Source organism: Myxocyprinus asiaticus, chromosome 40, assembly GCF_019703515.2.
Source record: "Myxocyprinus asiaticus isolate MX2 ecotype Aquarium Trade chromosome 40, UBuf_Myxa_2, whole genome shotgun sequence".
NCBI classification, from domain to species: Eukaryota; Metazoa; Chordata; class Actinopteri; order Cypriniformes; family Catostomidae; genus Myxocyprinus; species Myxocyprinus asiaticus.
The window spans coordinates 8,505,584-8,529,411 of NC_059383.1; the positions used below are offsets into that span (position 1 = coordinate 8,505,584).

Sequence of the window (23,828 nt, forward strand, 5' to 3'; positions counted from 1 at the left end):
TTACGGTGCAGTATTTTCCCCCTGGAATTAATTTGTAGGGACATTTTTTCTTTTTTTCTTTATAAAGGCAATTTTCTTTAACCTTACAAATTAATCAGTTAATTAAAAATAATCAATTCATCTGAAAAATTAGATACTATAGGCTGTTCATGAGATATGAGATATGAATAAAATCTTCAAAATAATATTAGTAGGACTGGTTATTGGCACTGATTTTATATGTGATTGGATTAAATTGATTTCCAATTTCAGTTTGGTTCAATATTGATTTATTTGGAAATATTACAATGTCAACAGGCACGTTTCAATGTTAATGTTCCAACCTTGTCTCATTGAATGAACGTTGATATAACTACAATTTGCAAACTGAGTTTTATGTGTCGCATTTTACATTTTGCTGCAGTTTCCTGGATGACGTGAACACTAGAGGTGCTACAACAACTGGGTTTTACGTATTCACTTTCACACAAATCATGAGTAGGCCTACAACGGCTGATTATAACTTCACAAACACTTATTTTTTTCACTCTATTACTCACTGCTATGTTATGATATTAAAACACTTTTACTATAACACATCATTTGAAAAAATTTGATTAACTTGCGCGGTAGCCAGGTGCGTAGATTCTGGGGGGGATCAAAACAAGCAAGTGCAACCCCATATTTTCTCATAAGGTTTAAGAGTTTTCCTTACACTAAAAAAGCTTTTTCTATGTGGCATGAGATAATTGTATTGATTTAAATATTTTTTGAAGGTGAATGAAAAATTGTCTTCTTTGAATCTTGTTGAATCTTCTAAAAATGTCGAAAGTGCCTAATGTCGAACTGTGGAAAGCCTTTTATTTGGCCCTCATGGGCAAGAAAGCCAAATGTCACACCAGGGATGTTTTGCTCTTGTTTCAAATGGATTCATAGAAAGAAACGCATTGTGGTTAAAACATGCTTCTGAATTTTTAATGCAACTAAGAAAATGTTGGTGGAAACAGCAGCCATTTCAGAGTCACAGTGCAAATGTTGTACTATGAAAATCTCAGCAATTATAATCCAACAAAACACACCTGATTTCTCTGGCTTGCCCAACTGTAGATAAAATTCTCTAAGCATTACTATTAATCATGTATTTTTTAAAAATGCATTTATTGTAACACATTTTTAAATAGAATTCTATGGGACAAGTGTACCGCAGGGTTTAAAGGCAGAGATGTGAAGCACATATTTTTATTAAAGCACTTATATTAATTCTTATGTACAAAAATGAGTGTCATTTGAGCTGTGAAGTTGACGAAATCATCCTTTAAGTGGTGGGGCTACTGTTCCTTGCAGATAAAGTTCTAGTGATGCATTACTGATTTTTTACTATGTAAAAAGTCCCTTTCTGGCATCCTTCCACATATTATGTGAAAGGTACTGTGTTTACCAGCTTTACATTGTCCAGACCAGAGTTAAATATTGGTATATATTGGATATATACCTTTGCACAAAGTCTTGTGGCAATACTTTTACTACAGTGTGTATTTAATGTTTATCTTGGTGCAATGCCTTGCTGCATAGATTTCTGTTGTAAGACCATTACTGTCAGGGGCAGTTCTGTACCATTTTGACTGGGGGGTCCAGGGTGGGGCCGGGTGTGCTTGTATGGGGGCAACTGTATTATACCTTAAATGTCTCCTGTACACATGTAAAACATCATTTGCTGTTTTAATATTTGTGAATATGCAATTTTTTAAGACAACTAAAGATTCACAAAATTTGAGTAAAAAAATAAAAATAATAATAATTTTTAAATATATAAACAAACAGGCTTATGGCAAATGTTTCAATAAGTCAATACACCCTAACATTCTGGTTTTACCTACAAACTTTAAGCCATGTTGACATGCTGTTTTTTAGAATGACTAATGCAGTTAAATTCTTGGGTAAAAGAATGATAGGCTACATCAAGATTTTAGGTTAGAATTTAAGCTGTAGGCTATAATCAGCATGTACAGGTCTTGTAAATGCTCACAATTTACTTTAAGATTCTTTAATATTTTATATTCTAAAATATAAGCACATTTTTAAATTCACTAGTTCATTTAAAATGTTCCAGAGTACCAAGTTAATTTTTGAATGCATGTATCTATCACAAGTACCATGAGTTTAAAAAAGTTCCATGCATTATAATTATAAGTGAACAATAAGGTGGCTTTAATGTGTTTTTTTATTTTTTTTATTTTATTTTTTTATCATTTTTATTTCTTCGCATTCCTTATTGAGCATGCTTGGTGTGCACCTTTTATTAGAGAATGTGGTTGCTAATGTTAAGCAGAATTCTCTGTTATTGAGCACATGTGTGCCTCTCCCTTTTGATTGGTTAAGTATTTGATTGATAAATGGTGTTCATAAAGAGGACGTTGTGTTTGTTATCTTCCTTGTAAAGTATTTAGTGCTTCTCTTGAAGCAGCAGGATCAACACTGCAGCTTTGTTCTCTCTCTCCCGGTTAGTTGCATGTCTGCTTTTTATTCTTGCCCCTAAACCCAACGGTACCAATATATATCTGTATATATTATTAGGTTGAAGTGCGTTGATATGGTGAGCTTAGTGTATAAGAGCCTTTCTCACGGAAGGTAAGGCATTTGGGATTTAGTAGGGTGGTTTATAAAGGGTTTCAAATTATTTTTTTATTTTTTTAAGTGTATTCATATTAAATTTGCCACTGCAGGTGTGGTGTGGCCCTGTATAACCCTAGCTGCTGTTTCTTCATAGCCTACCTGTTTCTTTACATCTGTTCCTGCGTGCTGTTTCATCAGAGTTGCTTCATTAGCTGGGTTTCCATCAAAATGTTTTTTGTTTTTTTTATTCGCATTCCTGAAAATTCGACTAAAGAAAATGCGAAACATCGCACATTTCCATGAACTGTAAATACGCATTATCTTGAGGGAGCCCGCCTTTTTGTCATGGAGCAGCTGAACGACCTCTTTGCTTCAGGGACAGTTGTATTTGCTGTAATAAAGCAATTGTACATTATACATTTGTCTTGTTTCTGCATTGTACAGTGCAAAACATTAAAGACAGTGGAAAAAATACAAAAGTGACCATCTGACAATTCCACCCACAGCACTAAACGTCAGAGGTGTCACAAGTATTCATTAATTAATGAATTCAATTAAAGTGTAAGTTATGCATACAATTTACGGTCTTTAGAATGTGTTAATGTTTTTTTAATATGTGTTTAAGACAGAACATGCAAGGCAGTTGCACTGAACACTTGAACACATTGAACACAGTGTGTAGACTTTTCAGATGATCTCTTACTAACCATAAGCAAATATTTAATAAATATTGAAATTAAATTAAACTTTACCCCACTAAATATTATTATGCAGTCATAATGCATTGATGTTTTGTTTAAATATAATATGACTGGCCTATTTACTATGATGTGGGGTCACTGAACTCTCGGTGGGATGGAAAATGAGAATACCTCTCTTACTAAGCTACCACTCTAATTTAGGGGGGCCACGTGAGGGACCAGGCCTAATTCAGTACAGCCTCAGAAATAGTGCTTGAACAAGAAGTTTCTCTTCTGTGCTTGTCTACTCTTTCGCCTCAATTTCCAGCCACTGTATTCCATTCCCTGGTCACAACGTTGATATGTGTACAAATCAAGGTGCAAAACATGTACAAAATGCTTTTTCTTGGAATGGAAAGCTGGCCCCTGACTGATTTAATCACATAAGTTTTGGTACTGACAATGATGATGTATTTTACTATTTTTAACAAACTTTTATTTTGGATTTTATGGTATGCTAAAATTACTTTTAAAATATCTTATTAGATTTAAATAGAAATGTTTTTATTTTTTTATTTTTTTTTTATGTTTACTTGCAACAATTATGTAAAAAAAAAAAAAAAAAAAACAATAATGGTGTAACATTAAGGAGGATGTAACTTTGAGGTGGATTCACAAACAATGTTCGACACAAGCTGGCACACAAATATCACACACAATTTTGTGATAGATGAAAGTGTCATCATGTGTATCCACACAATTTTAAAACTGCTAGTAACTGAGATTTATTTAAGCAATATCACATGAGCAAAGTATCGTTTTACTGAATATCAGCATGGCTGAGATTAACAAGAATTTGATACAAAGTCAGTTCACTCAGCGGCCATCATTGAAACGCTCCCCGGCAGCTATTTTTCTAAACAAGCGGCATACAAGTGCAGCTCCTATCTACTTTAATGGGGAAAGACCGAAATCTCCAAAACGGTTAGTCAAGATTATGATAAAAGAACATATTTTAAATCAGCAGTAAAATCTGCCAACACTGGTATCATAATTTGTGCTTCTTTACCTCAGATTACACTAAAAAAGCAATTTTCCCGGCTTGTATAGCTAATGCACATACGTGTTCTCGAGTCGTTTGACAGGCGATGTCTGTATCTAAAAGGTGATTGGCTCTTTTAACTGCAAGGTGGGACTTCCTTTCTTCATCTGTTGACCATTGGGCATTCCAATTTCTCCCATTCATTTGAATAGAAGTGGTCCGTCTCTGCTAAATAGTCTCTGGTTGATATCAAGTAACTTTCATTTTAGACACAATATGGCCAGATAACTTGAAAAGAGGACCGGAATTAATTTTGTAAAATCTGCTTTTTACTATGTTTTTTTTTTTTTTCTATCCATCATATCTTATTTTTAATTGTACTGTTTAAACTAGGGCTGTGAATTTAACACGTTCATTTGGTGCAATTAATTACATCAACAACCACAAAAACCACAACAATAAATGCAGTAATCTCATGTGAGCCACACTTACAGAGAACTGGCAGCACATTATAAGTTAGGAGGTGTTCACTTAGGACATGTTTATAAAACGCAATAGAAAGAAATATATATATATATATATATATATATATATATATATATATATATATATATTTATTTATTTTTTTTTTTTTTTTTTACTTTAGTTGAAGTATTCTCTTTAGTTGAACTACTTTTTAACTTGACAAAGCATCTTAAAAAGTCACTGGTTATGGCACGAGACACTAGAAAACAACATATTGAATGTATATCAAGTATACTCAAGGGCGGTTATAGTGGCGCCCCTAAATTGAAGTGGTAGAATAGTAAGAGTGGTATTCTCATTTTTCCATCCCAATGAGAGTTCAGTGAACCCACATCATAGTAAATAGACCAAAAAAAAAAAAACAAAACAAAAAATAATATTTAAACAAACCATCAATGCATTATGACTGCATAATAATTTTTAGTGCGGGAAAGTTTAATTTAAGTTCAATATTTATTAAATATTCGCTTATAGTGCATAAGAGACCATCTGAAAGTCCCCTGGCCCCCCCAAGCAAAATGGTCTAGAAACGCCCCTGCATATACTGTACATACAGCACACCTATAAAACAAATGGCATCTATCTTGTTTGTTATAAGCTACACTATTTTTTCTCTAATAACAAAAATAGAGTTTTAAGATGTATATTTAAAGAGTTCAGCTTGACAAGCACATCGGCCCCACTATTATGTCACTTGTTGATTTAAACAAAATAGCTTACCCAAAAATGTAAATTGTATTATTATTTTCTCATCCTGATGTCGTTCCAAACACTTAATGACTCTCTTTCTTCTGTGGAACCCAAAATGAGAAATGTTGAACAATGCGCTGGCCACTCTTTTCCATATAGTGAATGTAAATGGGGACTCAAAATTTTAATACATGTCATATCACACAAAGAGTTTATTAGTTATTTTCAAGGCATAATTGGTTGCATGTTCTAATTCACTGATGTTTTCTCTCTCTTTCTCTCTCTTTTCTCCAGGTCCTCCAGTCATCGTGGGAATGAGCATAAATATAGCCAGTATTGACTCCATTTCAGAAGTCAACATGGTTCGTAACAATGATTTGGGCATTATTATAATGTTGTTGCTGTCAGTTGTTTCTATCAAAGCTTTTTCAGCACAACTGAAATAAACTGTCTCCTCTTAAATCATTATACAGTCCCCCAATGAAATTTATTAATGTCATATAATCTTTACATGACATATCAGAAGATTTAACCAAAGCTACAAATGGTATATGTTTTGTCATATAGTATGCTAAGCGATTTGCCTGCTAAGCTAACATTTCATCATGCATAGCTTATTGCTAGCAAGCTATTAAATTATCCTACTAAGCTAACATAGTCTATCCAGCGCAAGTACATCACATTATTATATTTCAAAACGTTGAGTCTGTGCTGTATGGTAAATGGATATACTGCATTTATGGGATCAGCTACAGTACAAATTAGCATCAGACGTTTCTGATCAGGCATTACAAACAACTACCCCAAATGGATACAGGATTTCATTGGGAGACTCAATATTGCATGCCACAGCTAAATTAGAAGTATTTTCAGGCAAATTATAGCTATTCATCATCAACAATACACAAAATGCTCAAAAACTGAACTTTACAGTCAACATTCTCAACTTAATTTTGACCTATAAATTAGTTCCGCTATAAATATTTAGTTGTCATGCGCCCACTTCTTAAAGTCGGGGCTCAAAGAAAATCATAGTTTCTTCACTGGTAATTACGACTTAGTGATTTAGTTCATGTCCCTTACAAAAATCGAGAATTCTGGCAAACTTGCTGCAAATTTGCCACTCATAACTCATTATTTTCACATGCAAATGAGTTTTGCTGCAAACTCTTCATTGTTGCCAAAGGTTTGCTGCAGGTTCACCACTACCGGTGAAGAAATGCAAACTTCTGGCAAACAGTTGTGGTGTACTGTAAGCTCATTTGCATGTGAAAATAATGAGTGGGAAATTTGTGGCAAGGGTGCAGCAAGTTTGTCCGAACTCAAAATTTTTTGTAAGGTTGTGCTTATCTTGTAAATTCAATTGTTAGACACTTAAAAGTCCTCATATTTCACATTTATTAAGTTCTATAGATCAGTAATATTTGGATATTAGTGGCCATTAGGTAGAATTTAGCAACGGTTCTTTTTAAACATATGTTTAAAGGCCTGTTCTATTGAATCTTTATGGTGCTCAATAAGAAAATGATCAGTATGCATGATTATGAATAACTGCGGTCATGACCAATTATGTAGCGCTAGTAGACCTTTTGGCTTTGGACCATCACCTCAAGTTAAACACCGCCCTGGAGCCCTTAAAAAGCAGTTTACTTAAAGAGCAGTCATCTACATTTCTGCTGACAACTCCCCATACATACTTACCGTAGAGACCCCATAGAGTGTTATTGCATTCATCATTTTCTCGTGCAGAGTCAGGGATTTGGTTTTATTAGCAACTCGCTTCAACGACTCAGCCTGAATCCATAAAGTACCTCTGAACAGAAGTGCTGCACCTGGATCGGTTCTTCTTTCAGTTTAATGTTGAATAATAAAGCAATAAGCTACAGTAGGTTGTGCATTACAGTGATTTTTGTCATAGGTAAAGAGTGTTCTACCTGCGGTAAAATTACTGTTACGCACAGACTTGAGTAGCTTATTGCTTTTATAAAAAGGTCTTTCACCATGTAATGCTACAGCTTTAAAATCAGAATCAGAACTATCTGTTTTATTGTAATGGTTTGACAGCAGGAAATATGATCATAGATCAGATCAGGGTTATTACAGTTTTTAATTTTCATTTAGATTTTATTTCTATTTTATTTTCAATTGGTCCTTTTAATTTAGTTTAGCTATCCTTATTCTAATCTATTGCTGGGTTTCCATCCACATATTTTTATGCATATTTGGGGATTTTGCATAAGAAATGCAGGATGGAAACACCAATATGCACGGAAAATCTCCACAATATGCATAAAAAACATATACTGTATATGCATGCTCTGAGGTGGATGTTTTTTAATTCTATAAAAGTACATGTGCATAAACTATGATTGTAAAAAATTTCTGAATACATTCCAATAGAATTTCATTTTGTTTAAAAAATTAAACAGAGTCGTTTCATATTCCATGTTCAGTTCTACTTTGCGCCAGTTTCCCCAGAAGTGACGATTTTGAACACATGGGATAGAATCGCTGCTTTATTTGCAAATATTCTGTTTTTGTGCGTAAATAAAATTCATAACTTGGATGAAAAAACGCCGTCTCACGGCTGGCCGCCAATAACCCTAGGAAGGCTTCGAAGTGCCCCTAAGATGGGTGACCCAGGAGATTCGCTTCTACAGAGCTGGTAGACAGACCACTCCATCCCCCGGTGGAGGGCCGGGAGGAGAATCTTTTGTTTAATTTTTGCCGCATGCCCAAGAGGCTGTGGTACCCAAAACTTCAACAAAAGAGTGGTTTCCTTGTTCTCTGGGTCACATGTCAGGTGTGCACGGCCATCGTCACGACCGCCATCCACCATCCCATTTTCGCATGTTTGGCGCTCCAGCAGTGGACACCCCACCCCTGTGCGCCCAGCTGTGGCACAGACATGTCCACACCGGGTTGGCTCCGACAGACTGCAGGGACAATGTTCCTCCTCCCCTTCCTCGACCAATCTTATGGTGGGTATCAGGAGCCAGGTAAGTGCTTTGATGTCCCTGGACTCAGCACGGCCACGGGGCTCGAACTCCCGCGATGTGGCGCCTCAGGCTCTGCCCCACCGCGAGGCCCCACCCGCCAGTAAGTCCGATGTGATTATCCCCTTGGTCCCCCTCGCCCGGAGTTTGGACGTGTGGCTTGCACTTTCCAGGCGCCCGCCCAGGTTCAGCGGCATCTGCGTCATGTCGGTGAAGGGCGAGAGGGCCGCTACCTTGCGTGCGGAGATCGCGACCCTTCTGCGCAAGGGCGCGATAGAGCCTGTCCCTCCTGCCGAGATGAAGAAAGTGTTTTACAGCCCTTACTTCATCGTACCAAAGAAAGGTGGTGGTTTGCGGCCAATCTTGGACCTGTGAGTTCTGAACTGGGCCTTGCACAGACTCCTGTTCAAGATGCTGACGCAAAAATGCATTTTAGCGAGCATTCGGCATCAAGATTGGTTTACGGTGGTAGACCTGAAGGACGCGTACTTCCACGTCTCGGTTTTACCTCGACACAGACCCTTCCTGCGGTTTGCTTTCGAGGGCCGGGTGTACCAGTACAAGGTCCTCCCCTTCGGCCTGTCCTTGTCCCCTCGTGTCTTCACGAAGGTCGCAGAGGCAGCCCTTGCCCCGCTATGAGAAGTGGGCATCCGCATACTCAACTACCTCGATGACTGGCTTATCCTAGCTCACTCTTGAGAGTTACTGTGCGCACACAGGGACCTGGTGCTCAGGCACCTCAGCCGTCTAGGGCTTCGGGTCAACTGGGAAAAGAGCAAGCTCTCCCCGGTTCAGAGCATCTCTTTTCTTGGTTTGGAGTTGGACACAGTCTTGATGATGGACAGAAGACAGAAGACAGCGGTTCCACTGAAACTTTTTCAGAGGTTCCTGGGGCATATGGCATCCTCTGCGGTTGCCAGACCGATCGGGTTGATGCATATGAGACCGCTTCAGCACTGGCTTCAGACTTGAGTCCCAAGATGGGCATGGCGCCGCAGGACACATCGCGCGGTCGTCACGCCAATCACGCCGCCTCTTCAGCCCTTGGAATGACCTAGCATTTCTACGGTCAGGGGTGCCCCTAGAGCAGGTCTCCAGGTGCGTTGTGGTTACGACAGATGCCTCCAAGACGGGCTGGGGCCCCGTATGCAATGGGCACACAGCTGCCGGCTCCTGGACTTGCCCGCGGCTGCGTTGGCACATCAAATGCCTCGAGTTGTTGGCAGTACTGATCGCCCTGCGGAGGTTCCGGCCATTGATCCAGGGCAAGCACGTGTTGGTCCGGACGGACAACATCAACTGTCAAAGCGGTCTATGCTCCCGTTGCATGTTACAACTCGACCGCCGTCACCTACTCTGGAGTCAGCAGCGCCTCAAGTCACTACGAGCCACTCATATCCCAGGCAACCTCAACACTGTAGCGGACACGCTATCATGACAGGTTACACTCAGGGGAGAGTGGAGACTCCACCCCCAGGCGGTCCAGCTGATCTGGAGTCGATTTGGTTGAGCACAGGTAGACCTGTTTGCTTCCCGGGAATCCTCCCCCTGCCCACTTTGGAACACCCCGACTGAGGCACCCCTCGGTATAGACGCGCTGGCACACAGCTGGCCCCCTGGACTACGCAAATATGCGTTACCCCCAGTGAGCCTACTTGCACAGACCCTGTGCAAGGTCAGGGAGGACGAGGAGCACCCTACTGGCCAACCCAGACATGGTTCTTGGACCTCACACTCCTCGCGACAGCCCGCCCCCCCCCCCCGGCGAATTCCCCTGAGGAAGGACCTTCTTTCTCAGGGACGGGGCACCATCTGGCACCCGCGACCAGACCTCTGGAATCTCCACATCTGGCCCTTGGATGGGACGTAGAAGACCTAAGTGGCCTGCCACCTGCGGTGGTGGACACGATCACTCAGGCTAGGGCTCCCTCTACGAGGTGCCTGTATTCTTTGAAGTGGCGTCTGTTTGCTAAGTGGTGTTCTTCCCAACACAAAGACCCCCAGAGATGCGCAGTCAGATCGGTGCTTTCCTTCCTGCAGGAGAGGCTGGAGGGGTGGCTGTCCCCCTCCACCTTGAAGGTGTATGTAGCCGCTATAGCGGCACACCACGACACAGTGGACGGTAAGTTCTTAGGGAAGCATGACCTGATCATTGGGTTCCTGAGAGGTGCTAGGAGGTTGAATCCCTCCAGACTGCATCTCATCCCCTCATGGGACCTCTCTGTAGTCCTTCGGGGTCTACTGGGAGCCCCCTTCGAGCCCCTGGAGTCAGCTGAGCTTAAGGAACTATCTTTGAAGACTGCCCTCCTGACTGCGCTCACTTCCATCAAGAGGTTAGGGGACCTGCAGGCTTTCTCTGTCAACGAAATGTGCCTGGAGTTCGGTCCGGGCTACTATCATGTGATCCTGAGACCCTGACTGGGCTATGTGCCCAAGGTTCCCACGACCCTGTTTAGGGATCAGGTGGTGAACCTGCAAGCGCTGCCGCAGGAGGAGGCAGACCCAGCTTTGGCATTGCTGTGTCCGGTGCATGCTTTACGCATCTATTTGGATCGCACGCAGAGCTTTAGAAGCTCCGAGCAGCTCTTTGTCTGCTTTGGTGGACAGCGGAAAGGAAGCGCTGTCTCCAAACAGAGGATCACCCACTGGGTCATTGACACCATCATGATGGCATGTCACGCTCAGGACGTGCCGCCCCCCATAGCACTACGAGCCCACTCTAATAGGAGTGTAGCGGCCTCCTGGGCCCTGACCATTTGTGCCTCTTTGGCAGACATGTGCAGAGCAGCGGGCTGGGCGACACCCAACACCTTTGCGAGGTTCTATAATCTCCAGGTTGAGCCGGTTTCATCCCGTGTGTTTTCAGGTCTGAACAGGTAATTTCCGGGACAGTTGGCCGGGTGTACCGCTTGCAGATAGCGCCTTTCCCCTCCCATGAGGTGAAGACTTGCGTCTTTGACTACCAGTCATGTTCACAAGTTGTGATCCTTGGATGATTTTCCTCCTTAGCCCTGTGGCAGGCGAGTTTGCGGAGAAACACGCTGCCAGCCCAGTACATGTGCTAACTAAACCCTGTACTGGGGTAGGTGCTCCACATGCGCTGGTTCCCCATAGGTGACCCCATGTGATATATCTTCCGCTAAATCGTTTCCCTGTCGGTAAACTGCATCTTCCTTGGGCAGAGGCCCCTCTGCCCCCGGTCACCATGCTTGTAGAAACTCCTCCCCCCTTGGGTAGGACCTACCAGGCGACTTCTCCACATGACATACTTCTGACAAGACTCTGTAAGACCATTTGACGTATTTCCACTCAAAATACCATCCCCCCTTCTCTGGGTGGGGTGTGGTCTCCGTGGTGACTTTCCCTTGGGAGTGACACCCCTCGACGTAGAAATTTATGGCCCCCAGTCGATTAACAAATTCTACACTTTTTTGGGAGAAAAAAGAGGAAAAGAGGCTATGGCTGTCCCTATTCGCTGGGCAGTCAACTTGTTCCCGAAGGACCATTCGACGCTCATAAGAGCATTGGGGGAGGTTACGTGACGGCCTGGTGCGCTCGCTATGAGGTACACAGAGGTCTGCCCGTCTCGCACCGTTAGTCCACATAACACAGTTCAGTAGTCATGGTGTTTTGTATAGGAACCCCTAGTGTCACTACATCAACACAACGTCGAGTGAGTGACAGATAGGGAACATCCTGGTTACTTTCCTAACCTCCGTTCCCTGATGGAGGGAATGAGACATTGTGTCCCTCTTGCCACAACGCTGAACTACCCGCTGAAATGGCCGGGACCTTGTCTCGGCTCCGCAGCACAAAACCTGAATGAGTGGTTGCATACCACCCGTATGTCCGGGGGAGTGGCATGCAAATTCCACTCGCCATTCCCATTGGCCTTTTTTCAAAGATCAGAGGTGTTTAGGGCTCCCAAGAGTGACACCTAGTGTCACTACATCGACACAACATCTCGTTCCCTCCATCAGGGAACGGAGGTTACGAAAGTAATCAGGACATTTTTTGCTGATATTTAATTGTTTACTGAAGGCAACTTGTAAAGTTTTCAAATTGTATAATATATACTGTCTTTATCAAAAACTAAATCTAAAATAATTTATTATTATTATTATTATTATTATTATTATTATTATTTAGTTTTGGACTAATTGTTAGACATACATTTTGTTTTGTTTAGTTTTTCCATTATGTTAGGTTTTATTTTTATTTCTGTTCATGAAAAAGTTTTCATTTAGGCACCATTCACACTAATACTGTATGTTTTCATTTGAATACTTTTATCCACACTGGATCAATGTTTTTCTCCACTGAATATGCAGCGTTTCAAAACCGCTCTTCATTACTGCATAATTTGTAAAACAACAACGTTAAGAAATTGAGAATGAGTTTTAAAAAAAACACATTTCGTTAAGTTTTGGATCTGGATATGGGGCCTGTACCATGACGCTCATTGAACAAACTCACACCATCTACACCGGATGCGAGCGTTGTGTCAAAAGCAATAGAACCCCATTCTAATCAATGTTGCTGTCTACACTGGAAGCGTCCGTTGCAGCGGGTGTCACATTCCATTTTGCGCTGCACGTGCTGCTGCGACTACACAAATGAAATGGTTTAGAACATTTGTGTCGATGCCTCCAGTGTAGACAGCCCAGAGACTATTTATTAAAAGAGACGGACCACTTTGATTTAAATGAATGTGAGAAATTGGAACACCCAACTAAGAAGCTCTAGTGCCCAACGGTCAATGGATGTAGGAAGGAAGTCCCACCTTAAAGGTAAAAGAGCTAATCACCTTTTAGATACAGACATTGCCTGTCAATCAACTCAAGAACGCGCATGCATATTAGCTATACAAGACGGAAAAATTGCATGTTTTAATAATATGAGGTAAAGAAGCACAATTTATGATTCCAATGCTACAAAATGTTATTGCTGATTTGAAATATATTCCTTGATCGTAATCTTGACCAACATTTTTTAGATTTCGGTTGACCCCCATTCAAGTAGATACTGTAGGAGCTGCACTGGCATGACTGGAAATAGTCTCCTGAGAGTGTTCCAAAGATGACCGACAGTGGACTGACTTGCTAGAAAGACTTTGAGAGAGCCTCAAGCCGCTGCGGCACGTTGCATCAACGGATGTGCCCGGTGTAGACAGGGTGTCAGGTTTCCAGGATTGGTTTCGAGTTGGCAAAACCAAACCAATCAAATCAGGCTTAATTGTTACTATGATGCGGCTCGTCAGCTTTCTCTGTCAACTCAGGTTTTGATCCTGAGTTTAAGATTTGTTCATGCATGCGTGCACATGAATGAGTGATGTTTGCAGCGAACAGCGATTTAGATTCACTTCTCGTGACAGAGTTACCAGGATTTACCTCTCCACTGAAGCCTGATCATTATGAAAATATGAAAAATGTAAATACATTTAAACAGCACAACAAGAGATTTTTATAAAAAATATGAAAAATGAAAACTCCAGGGGGCCTGGGTATCTCAGTGGTAAAAGATGCTGGCTACCACCCCTGGAGTTCGCTAGTTCGAATCCCAGGGTGTGCTGAGTGACTCCAGCCAGGTCTCCTAAGCAACCAAATTGGCCCGGTTGCAAGGGAGGGTGGAGTCACATGGGGTAACCTCCTCGTGGTCACTATAATGTGGTTCGTTCTCGGTGGGGTGCTCGGATGGCGTGAAGCCTCCACACGCGCTATGTCTCCGTGGCAATGCGCTCAACAAGCCACGTGATAAGATGCGTGGGTTGACTGTCTCAGGAGGCAACTGAGATTCGTCCTTTGCCACCCGGATTGAGGCGAATCACTACGTGGCCACGAGGACTTAAAAGCGCATTGGGAATTGGGCATTCCAAATTGGGTGAAAAAAACCTCCACAAGTGGGGAAATTATGAAGAATTAAAACATATTTACATAACACAAAGGATCACTGTACAGTTATGAAGAAATTAAAACCATTAACACATTGTAACACTACTTAGTGGAAAGGAGGAGGTGAGAAGCAGATTTTCCTGGTTCAGGTAGGAGTTTTAATCATGCACTCTGACGCTTACAGTTCCACACTCGTCGGTTTTACAGGCAAACATTTACATTTACAAATACTTCCAGTTCGATACACTAGAAATACAACAGAATGCAGCGTCGTGGCCTTTCTTGTGCCAGTCTCTCTCTCACCTCGTCTACTGGTGGTGTGGCTCTTTTATGCCGCTCTCCCTGTGCTCACTGAAATTAGAGACAGGTGTTAGACATAATTTAGCTCAGGTGTAAGCGCCCTTACCGCTTTCTCTCTCTCCGGAGAGATGCTTGACCACGCCCCCGCTGCCACATATCCCCTCCGCCCGACTCAGACCGGGGCAGCATCCGGCCTGCCTACCACTCCCCCCATTCCTGGAGAGGAAGTTGGCGACAGCCATCTGCGCCCCCGGTCTGTGTACCACATTGAAATTAAACGGCTGAAGAGCCAGATACCAACGGGTGATCCGCGCGTTGGTATCTTTCATGCGGTGGAGCCACTGGAGCAGGGCGTGATCAGAACAGAGGGTGAAGGCCCACCCCAACAGGTAGTATCGGAGTGTGAGGACCGCCCACTTGATGGCGAGACACTCCTTTTCCACGGTGCTAAACTTCGTTTCCCTCAACGAGAGCTTACGGCTAATGTACAGCACCGGGCGCTCCTCCCCCTCCACGACCTGTGAGAGTTCGGCCCCCAGCCCCCTGTCTGAAGCATCTGTCTGTAAAACAAAAGGGAGAGAGAAGTCAGGTGAATGTAAAAGTGGCCCCCCGCAAAGTGTGGCTTTAACTTGCATGAACACCCGCTGACACTGCTCCATCCACTGGACCAGGTCTGGAGCTCCCTTTTTAGTGAGATCAGTCAGCGGGCTGGTGACGTCCGAATAATTAGGCACGAACCTTCTATAATAGCCAGCCAGCCCCAAGAACTGTCTCACCCCCTTTTTGGTCTTGGGCCTCGGGCAGGTCGCAATCACCACTGTCTTGTCAATTTGGGGACGCACCTGCCCGTGGCCCAAGTGGAACCCCAGATACCGTACCTCCACCTGCCAAATCACGCACTTCTTTGGGTTTGCTGTGAGTCCCGCTCGGCGCAGCGATCTCAGAACCGCCCTCAGATGTTGCATGTGCCGCTGCCAGTCATTGCTGTAAATGATGATGTCATCTAAATAGGCAGCGGCGTAATCTGAATGCGGTCTGAGGATTCGGTCCATGAGACGCTGAAACGTAGCCGGGGCTCCAAACAAACCGAACAGAAGTGTCACAAACTGGTGTAATCCAAACGGTGTGGATAAGGCAGTTTTTTCACGGGAAATTGGTGTCGAGGGGATCTGCCAAGAACTCTTCGTCAAATCCAATGTCGAATAAAATCGAGCAGTGCCCAGCCGATCGAGCAACACGAGGCATTGGAGACGCATCAAATTTAGACACCACGTTGAGTTTCCTATAATCCACACAGAACCGTACAGACCCATCACTCTTAGGCACTAGAACAACTGGACTGGACCAGTCGCTGTGGGATTCTTCTATTACCCCCATATCGAGCATTGCATCCAATTCTTCCCGAACGATTTTCTTCTTGTGTTCGGGTAATCGGTAGGGGCGGCTACGTACCACGACCCCCAGCTCGGTATCGATGTGGTGGTGAATGAGATTTGTACATCCCGGTAGAGGGGAAAACACATCCGCAAACTCCTGTTGCAACCTGGCAACCTCTGCGAGTTGACTCGGTGAGAGGTGGTCTCCGCAAGTGACCGGGGTGAACTGTTTATGTTTTGAACTCACCTCCGGTCCGAGCTCCACCTTCTCGGGAACTAACGTAGCCAACGTCACAGGGATCGCCTCCCTCCACAATTTCAGGAGATTGAGGTGGTATATTTGACGTGCGCCCCCTCTATCGGTTCGTTTATCCTCATAATCGAGATCTCCCACTTGTCGTGTGACCTCAAAGGGCGCTTGCCACTTGGCGAGTAATTTAGAGCTCGATGTGGGAAGCAATACAAGCACTTTATCTCCCGGTGAAAATTCCCTTAGCTGAGTTCCCCTGTCATACAGTCGGCGCTGTCGTTCTTGGGCTTGGAGCAAATTCTCCTGTGTTAGTTGCCCCAAAGTGTGGAGTTTTGCTCTGAGATCAAGAACGTATTGAATTTCATTCTTACTATTTGAAGGTCCCTCCTCCCAGGCCTCTCGTAATACATCAAGCACACCGCGTGGGTGTCGCCCATACAGCAGCTCGAATGGGGAGAAGCTAGTGGAGGCTTGCGGGACCTCTCGTACTGCAAATAACAGGGGGTCGAGCCATTAATCCCAATTTCTAGCATTGTCGTGCACAAACTTACGAATCATGTTTTTGAGGGTTTTATTAAATTGTTCCACCAGGCCATACGTTTGAGGATGGTACACGCTGGTGCGAATTGATTTAATACTCAACAATTCGTACAGCTCGCGTAGTGTCCGTGACATAAACGTTGTGCCCTGATCGGTGAGGATTTCTTTTGGAATCCCCACCCGGGAGATTATTTTGAAGAGTGCCACCGCTACACTGCGTGCTGAGGTGTTGCGAAGAGGCACTGCTTTCGGATATCGCGTTGCATAGTCCACTAGGAGTAATACAAAGCAATGTCCGCGTGCTGACCGTTCTTATGGCCCGACGAGGTCCATTCCAATTCTCTCAAAGGGGACCTCAATCAACGGAAGAGGGTGCAATGGCGCTTTTGGGGTGGCCGGTGGATTAACCAGCTTGCATTCGCGGCATGCCGCACACCACCTGCGGACATCGCCGCCAATGCCCGGCCAATAGAAGCGGGCTATTAGACCTTTCTCCTAAGTGACCCGCCATGGGATTATAATGAGCCACCTGGAATACCATTTCCTGACGGCTCCGTGGTATCAAAAGTTGGGTTGTATCTTCTTTAGTCTGAGCGTCCTGTGTCACTCTATACAACCGCTCATTTATAATCGCAAAATAGGGGTATGAAAGGGTGATGTCAGGCTGGAGTCGTTGACCATCGATGACTCTCACTTGGTTGGAGGTGTGTTTGAGGGTCTCGTCTTGTGACTGCTCCAAAGGGAAATCCCCCTCAGGGAATTCCCTGAGATGGGGAGGAGCTGCAGCCTCTCCCCCTCTCTCGTCATTATGACGTGGAGCTGTCGAGGACGGCCCCGGCTCCGCCTCCCCTGCCAGAGCATCGCACATTGCACATCTCCCTAATTCAATACAGGACCCATCCGCACAAATTCCCTTTAATAAAACTCTAAAGTCAGGCCAATCAGTCCCCAAAATCAGCGGATGGGTGAGGCGGGAACTAACCGCGGCCTCTACTCTATGCTTTTTCCCCCGGAATTTAATTGTCAGGGTCACCACCGGATACTTGTGAATATCCCCGTGCACACATTTCACCCTCACCGTTTTAGCTGTGCCCAAAGCCTCGGGTTGAACCAAGTGTTGGTGGATAGTGGTTTGATAACACCCGGTGTCCACCAACGCTTGGTGAGTACCCCCCTTGACACTTACCAGTATTCGGTACGCTCCAGCCTGGTCGGGGGCAGCCTGCGGGAGGTCAGAGACCCGCACCACTGTCCCCAGCTCCATCAGAGGGCACTGATCCCGGAAGTGGTCCAGGTCCCCGCACCTCCAGCAGGCTGGCCCAGGCGCTATGCCCGCACTTGCATCGGCGGGCACCCCCTCTGAGGGGGAGAGCGGCGGGGTATCGGGGTAGGGGAAGGTGTCGCCTCCCACGCCCGGGGAACTGGTCTCGGTGTCTGAAGTCCTCCTCGTCTGCGTGGGGCAGGAATGGGCCCTGGGGAGAAAGCAGAACGAGAGGAGAGAGGGAAGGGGAATGAGACAGGGGGAGGGGAGAGAGAGTAGGAGGGCTCTTCCACCCTCGGGATCGCCGCCATGCGGTCCTCCGCAAGCCGGACGGCTTCCTCCAGCGACGCCGGGCAGTGGCACTAGATCCACTCCGCTGTCCCTTTCGGCAGTCAATGTATTAATTGCTCCAGTACCACCTGGTCGATGATCCCGTCAATGCCACAGTCCTCCGCTAGCAACCATCTTCGGCAGGAGTCACGGAGCCATTGGGCGAAGGCAAATGGGCAGTAGGACCTCTCCAGCTTCAGGCTCCGGAAGAGTTGACGACTTTCTTCTGGACTCCGACCAACCCGTTGCAGGATGGCTTTCTTTAAGTCTCAGTAAGCCAGGAGGCTCGTCGCCGGCAGTTGTTGAGCCACGAGCTGGGCTTCTCCGGACAGTAGTGGAATGAGTCGGGCCGCCCACTGGCCGAGCGGCCAGCCCCAGATCTCGGCGGTGCATTCGAACAGGTCCAGGAATGCCTCGGGGTCGTCCGCCGTCCCCATCTTCTGTAACGCAGGCAGGGGTAACGGCGTGTGGGTGTCCGGGGTCGCGGCTGGGGATACCTCCTGGCTGAGGAGGCTCCGGATCGCCTGTCGGTCCTCTGCTTGAGCGCGCATGAGCTCCACAAACCGGCGGTCTTGATCTTGCCGGAGCTCAAACAAGGTTTGCTGGTGGTTCCGATGTAAGCCAGCGAGGGCTTGGAGGATCTCAGCCAACTGGGAGGACTCTATGGGGCAACTTCCATCCATCTTCAAACCTTTTCCCGGGTTTCGGCACCAATGTAACACTACTTAGTGGAAAGGAGGAGGCGAGAAGCAGATTTTCCTGGTTCAGATAGGAGTTTTAATCATGCACTCTGACGCTTACAGTTCCACACTCGTCGGTTTTACAGGCAAACATTTACTCAAATACTTCCAGTTCAATACACTAGTAATAAAACAGAATGCAGCGTCGTGGCCTTTCTTGCGCCAGTCTCTCTCTCACCGCATCTACTGGCGGCATGGCTCTTTTATGCCGCTCTCACCGTGCTCACTGAAATTAGAGACAGGTGTTAGACATAATTTAGCTCAGGTGTAAGCGCCCTTACTACTTTCTCTCACTCCGGAGAGATGCTTGACCACGCCCCCGCTACCACACACATCAATAAGAAACACAGCGACTGCTATATTTTAAAATCTATCATTATTGGCAGGTATTATATTAATCCACCTTACTAGCCATTTTATAGATGGCTTCATATTATATTATGTTCATATATTTGTAGATGCTTTATATTTTATGGCGAGTAATTAAATGAAAAACAATTATACTGTATTTAAATTAAAGACTCCATCTGATGAAATTTTATATTTAGACACTTAAATAATTTATCATGATTTTTTTTTTCTGTGAAGTTTGCTTTAAGAGACACGGGGAGTGACTTCATTTCGTCAGAGATGTCACTTAAATCACAGCTGACTGGTTCAGTATCTGTTAGTGATTTGTTACCCTAGAACAAAACCTGCTATGAACAGGTTAGCCATAGAACATAAGTTGCTATGGCGATGAACACCGGTAAAGGCCGACCCACTTCCATGGCACGTAAAACCCAGGGTTGATACAAACTAAACTAAAAATTACCTGGCTGGCCACTGAAACCGGCTTCATGGTACAGGCCCCAGATCTCTTATTAGATAATGTATAAGTACAACACACCAGGAGAATAAGGTATCATGCGATGCTACCCTTAGGCCCTCTTTGGAAATAAAATGGTTTAGGTTACTGAAGTTTTCCGAAGCCCCAGAGGCGTGCCGTGACCTCATCATCAGAGAGGGCCCTTCTACAGTCATCACAGGCAGTAGTCGGCACCAGACGAAAATAACCCCGCCTCACATGTGTGCGAAGAGAAGACGCTGTGCTCAGAATACATTAGCTCCTGATTTTTAAAAAACTCATCACTTCACTTTTTTCCTGACACAACAATATGCCACTTTCAGAGAGGTAGTTTGAAGGCACTTTTGAAGTCATTCATTTAACAGCTTTGACATTTTTCATTGTCTAGTTTTTCCTCAGAGAAATAGGGTGATAAGACTATCACAGTGGTGTTAAAAAAACTGACCACTGTTTGTTCATACTTTCGAATTTTGGATGTCACACCCTTTTTAAAATATGCACTTCCCTTACACATCGATAAAAATTACAACCTAAAATCTTTAACCTAAAGTTTAAAAACTCATGGACATGTTATGCATCAGCTATCCATGTGTTGTTTATTCAACTAATTGTAATAGTTGAGTACATTTGACTGTTACAGCTGTATAATAAATGGTTGTAATCCCATCTTCAGGTTCAGACAGTGTTGATGCTCCAGGCTGTCTCGTTCATGTGTTTCATGCACTAAGCTGCAGGTGTGTTAATTAGCTCTGGTCACAGCATTATCAAGCTCCAAGTGAAATTCAATTAAAATCCGATGACAGAGAGCTGTGCTGTTTCTAGATTAAACTTTGCATGAAATCGCTCCCAGGCACTGAGAAGACAGTACGCTAGCTTAGCAAATGCTTCATTTCTAATTGACAGAAAATGTACAGATAAAAACAGTCTAAACTCATCCATTGATTCCTGGTTAAGCGATTATTTTGAAAACAAGCAGCACATAAAGATTTCTGCCAGGCTTCTGAAGCAAGAATAATTATTCAAAATGCCTGGTTACCCATAAAGGAATGTTCTGGGTTCAATCAAATTTAAGTTTTATCGACAGCATCTGTGACATGTTGTTGATTACCACAGTCAATAATTTTGACTCATCCCTCAGTTTGTTAAAACAGTTATGAAAGTGTAACCGAGAGACTTATACATCAAGGGTTACATTCACTAAACAGTTGCACCAACTTTGTGTGCAAAATTTTAGCAAAATATTTCACTACAGAAAGAAAGCTGTAGAATGTAGCAAGGACTTTAATTAGTGAATCTTTTTTTTTTTATCCAGTTGGTCTGAACGAACTGATTAACTTAACCGAACAATTCACTTGAATGAACCGAAGTTCTAAAGCTTATACATTAAGTTTAGGTGAGTGCATTTGATTATTGCTATACAATATGTGGACAAAAAAAAAAAAAAACTGATACGTGTTGGAAAAAGAAGCTTTTATTACTGGGAAAGATACTCAATTTTGAAAACAGCTGAGCTACTGTCACACTAATGTAGTTAAGTTAGTAGCATTGCTACTTTTTGGCCACATAGACACTCATCCCTTTAAGTTTTAAACTCTATTTTCAGTTTCTGAATGACATTGTTGACCAAAGTATGTGATTATGAAGAGCCTTTTTTTAAATCTCCATTTTCGGTGAAAGAAAATGGCATTCTAGTGTGGATGAGAAGCATAGACATATCTAAATTAATACGTTTTCAAACAAAAATATTTTAGTGTAGATGTGGCCTTCTAGTAGTTAGCAATTAGTATGTCCAGAGTCTGATCAATGACATTAAAGACCTTTTAGTCCATGAGCCCTATTTTGAGAGCACCTTACAAATAATAGTAAATGAGATGGCTGGTGGAGTTCAGGGCGCCCACTTGTCTATGTGGACGCCTCGTGCCGCCACCAGCAAGATGTCGCCCATGCCTCAATCTGCCACTGCTTTTAATGTTTGAATTTATATTTATTATTCACTGCAAAATGTGTGCTTGACATTTCACATTTTGCTTGACACCTCCTGCCTCCAGAATAATGTAGTTATACATGCACAGACAAACAAAAATTCGGTTTCATACAGATATTAATATCAGAAATACCAGGAGAAACCACAGTTCACATATTCCACCATTAATCTAGCCTACAATTTCAGCTTCATCTGGTAAGAAAAAAAATTATAATAAAATAATATATATATATTTTTAAATAATAGTTATATAATAATAATAATAATAATAATAATAATAATAATAATTCTTATTATTAGGCTATTATTATGAAAAGGCATATACATATTTTATACATAAAGGCATATTTTATTAATATAAACTGTAAATGTAAGAGTAACATGTAAAAATGGGTATTTCATTTAGTTTTGACACACTTCCGGTTTAAGCCACGGCCACACCTGGTTCCATTCGAATACAGAGACAGATACAGGTAAATTTGTCATATGAACAGATACAGATACAAATACAGATAATAGCTTCACTGCACACCCCTACTAAATAGCAACATAAACAACCACAGCACTTTCCTAAACACCTATTTGTCACTATGCAGTGCAAAATGTTCATGATTCACCAGATCATTGCATGTCAAGTGACACATACTGTAAATCACGGCTAGTATTAACAGTGATTGTATCGGCCTTCCAGGTTAGGCTCTGGATATTTGCACGCACTTCACTTCTACTGGTCGATTTTGCTTTAAAAATGCAATTAATTTATTGAAACACACAAAGTTTTTTTTTTTTAAATGAACCAAAAATATTTGTAAATTAAAATTACACTTCAAATGAAACTAAAATATAATCCAAATTACGAAGTGGTCAAAAAATCCTATTTAACTACCTCCCGTAAATCCAAACATTTTACCCTCTCCAACCTCTTTCACTGGCCTCTTTTGCAGTGAGCTTGCAAAAGACATAAAAACAATGGTGTGCGGTGCATAAACTGGGTACGCCTTCAGTTCTTAACAAAATTATGTCAATAAATAATGTCAATGTCAAGACTGCTTGCTCTGCCTGTAGCTGGACATGTCCTACTGTTAATCGTAGCCTCAGGTAGAGAGGGATACACGACTGCAGGAAGGGAAACTTTCCTGACTTGCAAAGTATAACACCTTCTCATCTGAGCTGTGGTGCAGATTGCTGTTGCCCAACCCCCCAGGTAAAAAAAATACATTTGATTGGTCAGATTTTCTGTCACTCTGCCAGGTGCATGGGCATGTAAGGTAGAGCCCTGCCTTAATATTCATCCACTTGAAAACATAAATACAGTACATACTACGAACTGTCAGTAATGTATTTTGTTTACCTGTAAATGTGTTCAAAATGCTGCCATATGTACTTAAAAGCATCCCTAGTATAATGTTTTAATCCTTTTTAAGTCATAATGTAGCTGAAACCTCCGTTACACTGTGTCTGACATACACTAGATAAATGTGCATGTGGGGCAGAGAATCTACTGCCCTCCTAAACTCCACAGCGCCCCTCATTTTTTCCAATAGAACCATTTCAAGAATGTAAACAAAAACAAAGGAATTAGAATGGTCCAGACATATTTCCGGATCCTTTCAACAAATTATCTTTTTCAAGGTAAGTCAGTCCACTCGACGGCCGTTTTTGGAACGTCTTGGGCAGTTTTGGCAGCGATTTTTCTATGTAAACAGACGGCATGAAAGTGCAGCTCCTATCTACTTGAATGGGGAAAGACCGAAATCTCCAAAACGGTTGGTCAAGATTACGAT

At 43.1% G+C, this 23,828-nt stretch overlaps 1 protein-coding gene across 2 annotated transcripts in view; it reads left to right on the forward strand.

Annotated features, from left to right (window-relative positions):
• Nucleotides 1–23,828, forward strand: part of LOC127430416 (gamma-aminobutyric acid receptor subunit beta-4) — a 115,513-nt gene that overhangs the window by 35,799 nt on the left and 55,886 nt on the right. For both annotated transcript variants that reach the window (XM_051680163.1, XM_051680164.1), the window contains exon 3: nucleotides 5,824–5,891. In XM_051680163.1, coding sequence (XP_051536123.1) covers nucleotides 5,824–5,891 — 68 coding nt within the window. The remainder of the gene's footprint in view (nucleotides 1–5,823; nucleotides 5,892–23,828) is intronic.